At 34.2% G+C, this 12,169-nt stretch overlaps 3 protein-coding genes across 4 annotated transcripts in view; 2 read left to right on the top strand and 1 right to left on the bottom strand.

Annotated features, from left to right (window-relative positions):
* Window positions 1-151: 151 nt before the first annotated feature.
* On the bottom strand, window positions 152-2,564 carry Cdc37 (cell division cycle protein 37). Its single transcript, XM_076763585.1, has 5 exons — window positions 2,334-2,564; window positions 1,904-2,037; window positions 1,328-1,772; window positions 937-1,242; window positions 152-863 (listed from the first exon to the last, which is right to left on the bottom strand). The coding sequence occupies exons 1-5, from the start codon at window positions 2,364-2,366 to the stop codon at window positions 666-668; spliced, it is 1,116 nt and encodes a 371-aa protein (XP_076619700.1). The 5' UTR covers window positions 2,367-2,564; the 3' UTR covers window positions 152-665.
* Window positions 2,565-2,999: 435 nt separating this feature from the next.
* On the top strand, window positions 3,000-7,869 carry Ints7 (Integrator complex subunit 7). 2 transcript variants are annotated; one of them, XM_076763582.1, is made up of 13 exons: window positions 3,000-3,754; window positions 4,052-4,371; window positions 4,446-4,670; window positions 4,744-4,993; window positions 5,059-5,132; window positions 5,223-5,368; window positions 5,450-5,795; window positions 5,876-6,135; window positions 6,214-6,414; window positions 6,503-6,596; window positions 6,677-6,780; window positions 6,925-7,420; window positions 7,517-7,869. In XM_076763582.1, exons 1-13 carry the CDS (start codon window positions 3,664-3,666, stop codon window positions 7,793-7,795), a joined length of 2,886 nt encoding a protein of 961 aa, XP_076619697.1. In that variant the 5' UTR covers window positions 3,000-3,663; the 3' UTR covers window positions 7,796-7,869. The 2 variants fall into 2 exon arrangements, with proteins under 2 accessions (XP_076619697.1, XP_076619699.1); XM_076763584.1 differs by having other exon boundaries at window positions 4,212-4,371; window positions 7,517-7,868.
* A 295-nt stretch (window positions 7,870-8,164) lies between these two features.
* Window positions 8,165-12,169, top strand: part of LOC143340992 (lachesin) — a 42,685-nt gene continuing 38,680 nt past the window's right edge. The window contains exons 1-3 of the mRNA XM_076763483.1: window positions 8,165-8,272; window positions 8,432-8,703; window positions 9,252-9,592. The gene's annotated coding sequence lies outside the window, so the exon portion shown is untranslated. The remainder of the gene's footprint in view (window positions 8,273-8,431; window positions 8,704-9,251; window positions 9,593-12,169) is intronic.

Raw genomic sequence — 12,169 nt, 5'->3', positions numbered from 1 at the left:
AACGCCAGTATTTGAAGTAGTTTGGCTGGGCAACTATTAAAAAATGTACTTTGATGATAACATTAAATATGACACAGTAAATTATATCAGTCTCGTCAACAGTTGACAATAATATATATTGAATGTTTAACGTATATTATTACAAAAAAGATTCAACATATTTTCTTTATTTATGTTATAATTTTAATGTATACACTTTTTAATGTACATGTAACGTAATAGTGAGAAAAAATATGGTGTTTACATAATGTAAACATAGCGGACCAAATTTATATACACATTTATATCTTTCATATGTACTATTTACCTCATATATATAAATATTAATATCTGCAAATGCTCATATGAAACAAAAATTTTAAATAGTCAATGTAATATATTAACATAAAATGTATCCCATTTCCCTACATAACTGCCTTGTGTAATCAATAATTTTTTATATTCACACTTCTTATGATAATCGGAATTATGTAGTAATTCAGTCTTAAAATAATTCAAAGTGTAACACAGTAATACACTATCATTACAATAAGAAAAGCCAACAAAGGTAAGAATTTTATATTCATTATCCAGTGACAATATTTTATTTTAACATATTCACGATACTAAAAGATACTTGCATAAATGAATCATGAATCTCAACACACATAATTTACAGATTCACATTATTCCGGATTAGGTGTTTCTTTTGTTTCATCTATTGTACCTTCTTCGTCCAGTTTCTCCTTAGTTTTTGCATCAGGTAACCAAAGGCCACTATCAACACATCGTTTCATGTGATAAGATGCTTCTTCTATTGGCATTGCTGCTATCGTTTGATGTAATAAAGGAATATCTCGTGCTTCAAAACATTTTTGTAAAGGCTAGAAACAGTAATAATAATGTGTCAAAAGTTAAGATAATAAATAAATATGTATATGACAAATTTATTTTTACCTCTGAAAGACTTTCAAATACTTCAAGTGGATCAAGACCACCTGGTCCAAGGCGTGCTTTCTTTTCTTCTTCTTCGGCTTCTTTAAGTGCATCTGCTACTTTTTCAGCAGCTCGTTTACGTATTCTATCCTTAAATGCTCTAAGTTCATCATCAAAGGAATTCTTATATTCGACTTCAGCAGTATGAATGTGACTGAAGAAGGAACCCATGCATCTTCTAGGATCAAGATCAAATTGTTTTGATAATTCCAAAATGTACTGTATACATATGCATTGATGAGCAACATGTTCCATCAAATCATATTTCTGAAAATAACAACATTCTCATTAGTACAATAAATTCAGATAGCAGTTACTTTTATTTAACATTAATTTTTACATGTTTACTTACTTCCTCTATCTCCAAGTTAATACACCAAATCACTAAATAGTTTGCAGTATTTTCACAAACTAATTCAGGATTTTCATACAAAAATTTCTTACTGTCATCATATTTTCTTAACATACCAAATTCTTTAAGTTTCTTTTCATGTTTTTTGACAAATTCTTTCATTTTTTTTTCTTTTTCTTCGTCTGACAAGCCAGAATCATCTTCTCTACAAGCTGGCCTTGTATTAATCACAGTTTTTGTAAAACCATCTTGACCAATAGTATCTACATTCCAAGGTGTTAGTTTGTCCAATTTTTTCAGTTCTTCCTCTTTTTGTCGAATTGCCTGTTCATCCTGTTCAAGATCTTGCAAAACCTTCTTTAATGCAGTTAAATCACCTGAATCCTTTTGTTCACTTTCTAATTTTGCAAGTTGATCCTTTGTGTCTTTCAACTTTTGTAGTGTTCTGAAAATTAATACCAATTTTTAAAGTGACATTAAAAAAATGTGATCATAATACAAAAACATTAATATGTTTTGATATTTAGTTTTAATGAATGTAGTATTGTTTATCAATAAAAATTATGTGAAACATACTGTTGTTTTTTCCTTTCATGTTCCTGTTGCTCTCGTTTCTGTTCTTCCATCCTTTCAATCCTTGCTTGATGACGCCATCTGAATAGCGATGGTGTATCAATGTTTGGATGAGTCTCATCTTCATCGTCTGAAATCTAATAAGCACAAATTTCATCATTATATTCATTGTCAATAACAAAATGTTTCAAGTACACATTAACATAATCATTTAGTATTAAAATAAAATATACATATATATTTATGTATACTTTCATAATTTATTATTAATAAATATATACGCATAAACGTTTATGTTGCAATAACAATAATTAGCATCAGATTTGATGGTCTTGTCAAATTTTTTGAAAGTATAAATAAAAGTATTCTCGAAATTTCTATTATTACTCTAGAATATTCTATACGTATACTGGACCAAAATCGAGGTTCTTACCTCGATATCTTTCCATTTGCTGTAGTCCACCATTCTTCAACCAGTTAAATATAACTTTTCTTGTGTTAATGTGTTTCTGTTAAATTAGTTATTTAATATATGTAACTTGGACATGAAGTGTATTTTTCACTTCGATTGAACCAAAAATGTGACGCCTGTACTTGTCGTAGTTTAATTGTCAATTGCACTGACATGAATGTAGGAACTATATTCCCGCGATATCCATTCGATGTATCACGACAGTGTTTCTCAATCTCAACATTTTTGGATTGTAAATTATGTATCTTCAGATTAGCATAAAATTAAAGTAAAACTAAGCAAATATAATTAAATAATTGAGTGAGCAAATACGCTTAATAATGAATTTCTATAAAATATTATCATTATGAGAAATGTTACAGTATTATAGAGCACTGTATATATCGTAATTTAATTTAAAAATTAAAAACTGAACATACTTTGTAAAGTCATATATACAATAGTTATCGAATAAATGAATTTAATTGTACTTTCTCTGCATCTTCCTTAATTTAATACTTTATTGAAATAAACAATTGTTGCTCGTACTGTAGTATGTATATTGTACATATAAACCATAGGGTACTGTCTATAATTTAATTCAGTGATTCTAACTCGTGGCTTTCAAGGGGGGCATAAATATGTACATAGCTTTGGGAGTAAGCAAAGGAGGATGGTAGAAAACCGATTTTGGACCATGTTGCCAACGAAAAATATTTACAGTTATACATATTTCGATATATATAATAATAATGTACAAAATATATAATATAAAATTGGAACATTTTAAAAATATTAAAAAAATATTAAAATGATTATAAATATTACATTAAAAAATTTCAAATCGTTTTAAAAAAATTATTTTCGGTTGTAGGAGTCAATTACAATCATTTTTGGTCAATAGACGTACTCCCGAAATCCTACACACTTTCGAGAAAAAAATTTTTTCCCGAAAATATAATGTGAGGTTAGAAATGTTGCCCTGAAATTTCATGCCTATATTTTGGAGGATTTTAAGATAAAAAGAATTTTAATTTTAAAATTCGTGATGAGGTTTATGTATAATCGACTTAGAATTAAAGTTGTGTCAAGTGCTGACCTCGCGTAACATGTGGTTCGTATGGTAGGATATGTCGGCTTTCCCATCACTCTGTTAAACGCTAAGGAAGTTCGTCGTTTCTACTGTTGCCGTTGAAGGACTCAATTATGCCAAATCTAGCCTCGCTGGGCGACATTGTGTAGAGTTGTATGTAGTTACACAAATTAATTTCATTTTTGTTTAATGTATTTTGACAAGTAACTTATAAACAAAATGATTGGAATGCGAATGAACGCATTTAATGATACTGGGCTTGGTGAACCAGAGCAAGATGCAAATACAGCTCTTATAGAATTAGACAAAGGTGTGTTTACATTCTTTAATTTAACCTTTAATCGATATTTTTACGGTGTTAATGAAATATTGTATTGAGAATTTGACAAATATGTATATAAAAAGTACTAATAAAGAACTTGTCGGATACACATTTGTATTACTATATGGGATTTCAATAAGTTTCAATACTGATTTATGATGCATGTTTTAGTATAGAGCACTATAAAATTTATAATGTTTCAATTTTTAATTACCATTCGTTTGAAATAAATATTACTCCAAATTTTATTTTTTGATTATGTATTCTTAAAAAGCATTCTTTTAGGTCTACGTTCCACAAAAATTGGAGAACAATGTGAAGCTATAGTGCGATTTCCTCGGCTATTTGAGAAATATCCTTTTCCTATATTAATAAATTCTTCCTTATTAAAATTAGCTGAAGTTTTTCGTACTGGCAGTAATTTTTTACGTGTTTGGGTCCTTAGAGTATGCCAACAAAGTGAAAAGCATCTAGACAAAATCTTAAATGTTGATGAATTTGTAAGGCGTATTTATAGTGTGATACATTCCAATGATCCAGTTGCTAGGGCTTTGACTTTACGTACATTAGGTAGTGTAGCTGGTATTATTCCAGAAAGACAACAGGTGAAGAATCAATGCTCATTAATGTGTATCTTCTAACATATCAAAGCTTTAAACTAAAGGATTAATTTGTAAAGGTTCATCACAGTATAAGAAGGTCATTAGACTCTCATGATTCGGTTGAAGTTGAGGCAGCAATATATGCTGCACAAATGTTTGCTGCACAATCAAAATTGTTTGCTGTTTCTATGTGTAGCAAAATATCTGACATGATTAGAGGTCAAGCAACACCAGCATCAATGAAATTACAACTTATACCTATTTTACAATATATGCACCATGATACTTTTACAGCTTCAATGGTATGTAAAATCATGAAGACTTTTATATACTTTCAGTGTATTGAAATATTATTGAAGTATAAGTTTATTAAAGGTAAATGAACTATGCATGGAGCTTCTTGCTAGTTATCCAGCAGTTGAATTTGTTAGAGTTACATTGAGTGCTTTAAGTACATTAGCTTCTGCAACATTAATTGATATTCCACAACAAGTTGCACTTCTTTTACGTTACCTTCAAGATGATCCAAGATTATCTATCAAACGTCATTCTTTGTATCTATTACATACTTTAGCAAGGAAAGGGGCACATCTGTGGCCGCAAGGTGCTCTTAATAATTTAATAGGTAAATAAAATAAGTGCATTGTTTTATACAATATAAACAGAGATTTATTTGATTTGATATTTTAGAAAGTACTACAACACTCTTACAAGATGGTGCTGGCAATAAAGATCTCCTCATTCGAACATTAGATGTGATCGAGGTTACCAATTATTTGTCAAACAGTAATCAAAAAGAAAATGTTTATATACATGAGAATTTATCAATAAATTCGTAAAATTATCCAATTTAGGTACTCAGTCAAAGTGCAGTAACATGTGATGCAAATAGAGAAGAAGGAAATCCTCTTTTATCTTTATGTGTAAATGCTTGTTATTCCCCTAATCCCTTTGTTGCAGTGAAAGCAATTACAATTTTAGCCAGAGTTGCATGTTACTGGTGTGTATTCAATAGTACCTTATTATTTATGAAGAATAAGCCTAATAATACAAAGTTCAAATAATAATCTTTTGTTTATAGCTATGAAGAAGATTTACCAGCGTATGGAATACAAGATGTTGTATCTTGTCTCGAATCCTTAATTGTATTGTTAGCTTTGGATGATAAATATCTTCGTCAATTAAGAGTATGTCTACGTTCAACGGTAAAATTGTGTCGAGCACAGCCCAGTCATTGTTCAGTATTTGTTGATGCTATTGGTAGCACACTTTTCAATACTAATACAGAAAGTGGTCAAAGTGAAAAACAGGCAGTTGCTTTGTGTGAGGCTTTAGGTGCTATTGGAAGTTTAGGAGAAAATACATTACTTCCCCTTTTACCAGATATATTGGTAAAACTTAAACAGACTTTGCATGTGCATGCAAAGGTAAGATCGTAATGTAAACATAATATAATTGAAATATAAATGAATTGTTAAATAAAAATAATATAAAATTCTTTTTAAAGGTGATGTTATGTACGCTACTTTTTCAAATGGTAGCTGGAGGCTATGAATGGAATACAGAATGCATGGAAGCGGTAGAAGAAGTCATTAGAAACGTAGATGGTTGGGCGAAGTATCGAATTGCACGTAGTGCAGCAAGATATGGTCATCACACTATAGCAACTCAAATATTTAGAAGCTTAAAAGAAACAGTAGCATCCGAGCAATTACATTTCTGGTTATCTGGTTTGGAATTAGTTACAAAAGCTGAAAGCTACCTTATGTGTGTATTACTTATTTTTGATGTACCAATCATTTTGCACATTTGTATTCATTTATCAAATGTCGTTTGCTCTTGCAGGGAAAAAACAGAAGAAGTAGAAAGTAAAGCAAGAGTACATATCGTGGAGAAGCTAAGCGGAGCTATTGCACGGTATGCAAGTGCATGTGCTTCATTAAAAGCTGCTAGTACGCCTTTGCGAAGTTTACAGTTTGCTAGCGAGTATTCGAAACTCCGTTGTGAATTTCTCCAAGCAATTGTTCAACTTTTACATTCATGCAGGTATTGTATGAAATATATTTACAAAACAAATTATATAGATTCTTCAATTCTTTGAAAATATTTAAATAAGTAAATATAATTGTTTCAGATCTCTTTGCACGGCACCACCACCTGCTATTGCAGTTACAGTGGTTCTTGCTACGAAAGATGATCTTCAACGGTATGGACGTGTTACTCATCAGGTATTTCATTTTCTGTTTATAATTATTATTATATATCATCAGCGTCACCAAACATTATTAAAGTGATATATTTTCATTAGCTGAGAAAATCGGCTCAAGAATTAAAAAATTGTGCAGAAAATTATCAAAAGCTTTACCAATCAGCTTTCGATGCTGATCCCGGTTCATTGGCAAACATAAAAGCGTATCCTTCACGAGTGTATAGATTCTAAATTTATTTATTGTCCGTTCAATTGTTAAGTATTAGCATCACGATGTCCCTTACCGATCCATATCAAATGTCTAATTTACGTTTGTAACGTATAGTTCCTTTACTTCGCGTAAATAGATTGCAAGAAATGTGTCGTTTACTTGCAAGTAGCGTTGAACGCGTGTGTGGCGGATCGGGAATCTGTACATACCATCAAAGTGAGGTAAACTTTGATTTTGGCGATACCGTAGAAATGCGTCAGTTGGCTCGTTGCTGCACGGAATTGCGTCGGCTAGCCCCCCTTTGGATAGATGAAAATAAGACTGCCGCGATCAGTCATTCAAGAGTAAACTGTTTGATTTCACAAGTCATGTTGCTGGCTGGAAGAAAAATGAGATTACCAATACCACGGTATTATTTCCAAGCTTTGCAAGCGACTAGCGTTAAGTTGTCCGTTTCACCACAACCTCGTGTTCTTGGAGAACCAGTATCTGTCCCTCAAGGTAGTCAGCTAGCATTAAAGGTTGAAGGTGTACTGCGACATGGCCGGCGAGCTTCTCTTTATCGCTCTGTTGCTGCAGTTTGTATTTCTATTTCCACCATGCCTCCATCGAAAATCAATTCGGATCAAAAGGTAAGAATCGATTCTTTACGACGCATCGCAACGTCGAACAATTTCACATTTGTTATAATATTTTACAAAATATCCGTAAACATGTTTTATCGTAAGGATTCGAATGCGAATGAGTTGCAACAAACCGTTATACCCCATCGCGAATTCTTCGCTTGCGAATTTTTACTTTCGCTGGGAAGTCCGGGAACGGGGATAACAGCATGTGCGAATACCACTGGTAATGTGAACAACAACACTAACACTGGTGGTGGACAATATCAGGTCACGGCGAGCGCGAGTATACTTGACAAGGATGGCAACGTGTGGAAGTGTGGTCCGCGTTCCACGCTTCAAGTCAGGGTGCACGAAGAGCCGGCAAAAAGGAAGCTACCGTAACAAAATTTACGTATACTTTTTTTACGTGAATTCCTATTGTACATAGTAATTACGAAATAAAACATTTTTCTCATTTTAATCGACGTGACCCATGGTATTCAATCATTTTTTTCCTCCTTCAAACTATTCAGTAGATCATTCTTATATTTTGCACCGTTTGTTCGTTTTGCCTACTGTTGTATGTAAATTTCTAACCAAAAATATTGAAGACTAGATGGCGCTGCTAGAAAGATTTTCCCGCCATCCAATATGGCCGAATGGCGGCGTGCATTGTAACTTCTTTTTCAAGAGCTCTGAAATAAAAGGAATAAAAGGATTATTAATTGATATGAGTATCCGTGCAAGGTAGATCAACAGCTGAAAAATACCAATAGTCAGTTGTTTCAGAGACATACTATACAGTAAGCCTTCCTTTTCAGTTGCATTTCCGTTCCTACGTCCGGTCCTTGTCTCCCTGGAAAATTCCGAGTGACCTTGGTGAGTTTGTTGTACATATTTATTTATTGTCCCTGCCATCAGCCATTATTTTAGTTTGGAAATCAATTTAAATTCAATGACCTCTGCTATTAAGAAAATCGTGACCTTTATCGAAGAGACGCGGAAACAGAAAAACTATGACTTAGATTATTTTTACAGACGAAAAGTGCTGCCACGAGGCGAATTATCAGAGAACATTGTCTAAGCATCCTTTTATCGGGTCATCAGATGCGAGGTTTTCGTATATAGGACGCAAAACTTTTTGGACTTTGTTCGAAGGAGGAGCAGGGCGATGGTAAACATCCAATTTTTGCTCGGTTTCCGCGGGTCTCTGCTGCACCATGAATCCACTTGCGTATGTTCCGCTTGGAATGGCTCTACAGATCTCAAGCTTTTGAACTGCGACTTCAAATTCTACGAACACATTCTTAGTAGGTACTTTAAACTTTCAGAAAAAGTTATTAACAATCATTTTCAAATCATTTCGAAGTTTCCTTAACCTTAGAATACCACATTAATTATTTCGTTCATTAATATCACTGTTGTCTGTGTCAATGTTGTTTATAATCATCATTTTTGTTTGGAAACACAGAAATTTGAATTTATTCTTTTTATTCTGTAGTATTTTGAACAAAATATGCTATTCTAAGGTTAAGGTGGTATTCTTGTTTTTCAAGTTATTTACTTATTTTTATATTAGACGTATATTTTCAAAGGGAATAATCTAGTATAAACATGGAAAAACAAGGATATTTTTGAAATTTTATAAAAGAAAAACTACTTAAGATAAAAGTTTGACACTTTGCACCGTTATTTATACATACCTTGCTAAGTTACATAAATTTTTTCATATGAGAACGTATGGTAGTTTTAAAGATTGATTTTTCCAAAGCCTCAGACTAGAATATCTCCTTAAATAGAACTCGCTTTACCACACAGTGATACGTGTTAGTGAAAACTGTAATTTTCGAAATCACAGATGAGATTGTGCCCGATGGAATGCAATTTCGCAAGGACGACAGGGGTGCGTTTTTGGAAAATGTGCGATCCGATGAGGGGCAAAGGGTCGAGCAGTCAAGTAGCGAGAGTCGATGTACGGGTGAACGCGCTGTGAGAAAGCCCATAAAAGGGAGATTGCGAGGGTTTCGGAGCACAGTCGCGCACCGTCTGTCCGTTAGTACGGTACGCGGCACTCCTCCACGTACGTGCTGGTGCTTGGTCGGAGCATCATCTCGGGAAGAGCAACAGTTATGCGCTCAGATCATCGCGTCATTGGCTGACACGGTTCAATATTAAACTCCGTCACGCGTGTGGTGCGCGGTAAGTAATTGTTCCCCCTTTTTCTTTTTCTTTTTATTATCATTGCTTTTTGCTGCAACGGCGTAGAAACAGATTTAATATTAACGGTCTAACAAACGGGCAAAACAACGGAGCGGTTTCATTAAAATTTTTAATTTTCGAGTTCCCTCTGTTCGAGCGAGGATAAAGGTTAATTTCTTTTGTTTGAACGAGGACGCGAAACATTCGCGGAAAGTGAACAGAATCAACGAATAGACGAACGTTTTAGAAGTTCGTAAAATTTTTGTTCGCTGTAAATTAAATATCGAGATAAGTCCTCCGTGTGTTGCACGGGATTTCGAAGCGGCGGTACGCGTGTGACGAGTTTACGTCGAATTTAAATTAGTTTGCATCGTTAGGAGGCATTTAAAGCTGGCGGACAGAGGAAGCTTGATTCTTTACAGGAATTTATACGCCTCGAATAATTTCTTGACAGATTTCTCGGACTCGGGAAGAATCATTTATAAAATGAAGCACTTGTAGAGCGCGGACGCGGTTTAATGACACTATTGAGCTTGCATAAGCGCAAAGAGCTCTCTTTTCCTCTTGATTGAAGCCAATTTTCTTCGGTAGCGAAAGATGCTCGATATTTCTGGAATGATGCATCCAGCTTCAATTAACTAACGTAAATGTCACTTTTAAACGATTAAGCGCAGCGTGTAATTGCGCCCCTTTATAATATTGGAAAGAAGTAGCGTGTCGATTAATTGATAGCTGCAGTGTTTTTACGGTTCGGAATATAAAATGTAAAAGCGGTACACGTGAATTTAATCTAATAAATTGTCTATTATCAATTTACATCTGCGAGCATTTTCATTTGAAAATTATTTTCAATGGTTAATATTTGTGAAAAAGAATTGGTATATTTTTCAAATAGCTTTTGTTGCTCAAAATGGTGGAAGGATTTTATTTTTGGTAATTAAATCAAATGTTATACATAGAAGAATGAATTAACGTCGTACAGTTTGTTACATTTGAATATTGCTCAATTTTTAAATTGTAATCTAATTATAGGGTGTTCTTAAACAGTTTCGTACTAATCGTACTGACGAAAAAATGTCATACAATCATATCCCCAAATGCTTCTTTTATGAAGTTACAACAAATATTTTGTATACCCTTTTAAAATTGTACTTTAGAGGAAATGTACGAAGCGGGCTAGAGTAAGGGAACGTGCTTCGATGTCGTCTCATTGATTGCCGAACATGTTAGTAAAGGCAGAGTCACTGCTATCATTTTGATCGTTATTCGGTACCTAACTATGATCGTTTACATTTCGCTATCACACTGTGCAATGTTGAATGGCTCTTAAAGGGAGACGGTTTATTAATATGCTTCGTACATATTTTCCATGCCTGAAACTCGAAACGGATTCGTGAAATTGTATGCCAATTTCTGCATGTACAGATTGCTATCTCGTAACATTAAAATCTACAAACATCGCCATATTAATATGGTCACTGGCGAATTCGAAGATATTTTAGAACCAATTTTGGTAGATTAACATTTTATTAACTATTATACGAATTATAATTGGATTAACCGCACACAATTATTAATCGATAACGATAACATTAACGAGATTAGCGAGATTAACGAGATTAACGAGATAACATTATTTTCAGAGATTTATGCACTAATTTAAATATTATTTAGTATTCGGTTGCGTTCAAATCGAATGGTGTCGCGTGCCATCTTGGGCCACGTGCCATAGGTTCACCATCCCTGGCATAGAATGTTTAATCAAGGCCAAAGATGGGCATACTAAACATCAATTAGATTATTCAAATAACGAACAACTTCATCGAGAAGATATGAATTTCCTTTTACGACCACACTACTCTTCTTACGGCTGCAAACTAACTTAGTTTAAATTATTTCACATTTTAAAAAGAGCAATTGTATCGACGGAATTTTGCAAGTAGAAAATGAAAAAAGACAGATAAAGGTTAATCGAAATAAATACTGTTTTCTCGGAGGAACTCTCAAAACAGGGGTCACGTTTCGCGGTATGTAATGGTTGAAAATTTGTCCAAGCAGTCGGTGAACTGTCTCGTGCGTCGAACAGAGTGTAAGTCTCATGAAAAATGAACATTCTTCCTTTTCGCGAAGTTGCTTCAATTCGCGGTAACGTCGCTGAAAGTGTGTAATTGCTTTTTTCTCCTAATTATCTTCGCACATGACTCGTGGAACGCTGTTATACGCTCCAGAAGGGGGATGAAGACTACGCGGAGCATAATGTACAATGACTGCACTGCGAGTGCTACGGTACTAAGCATTGCGGTTTAAGCTGCACGGCCGATGTATGTGCCGTGATTCGAAGTGCGCTCGCAGAGGACCGAGTAGTTGTGCTAAATGGTTCGCAAACTAATGTTCAAAATTCGGGCAATGTCGCGAGGATAGTGGAAGTGCGAGGTCGTAAGGAGAGGGGGGGAGGGGAGGGAGGAAAGGGTTGGTGAGGACGAGAGAATAGAAGAGCGAGGGTGGGAAAGAGAGACAGAAATGGGGGGGAGGGTTAGAGGGTGGCGGTAACCGATGTCTGCGAAGTCCTCCTTAGTT

This window comes from Colletes latitarsis, chromosome 4, assembly GCF_051014445.1.
Source record: "Colletes latitarsis isolate SP2378_abdomen chromosome 4, iyColLati1, whole genome shotgun sequence".
In the NCBI taxonomy this organism is placed as follows: Eukaryota; Metazoa; Arthropoda; class Insecta; order Hymenoptera; family Colletidae; genus Colletes; species Colletes latitarsis.
This window is presented reverse-complemented; position numbering and strand designations above follow the sequence as displayed.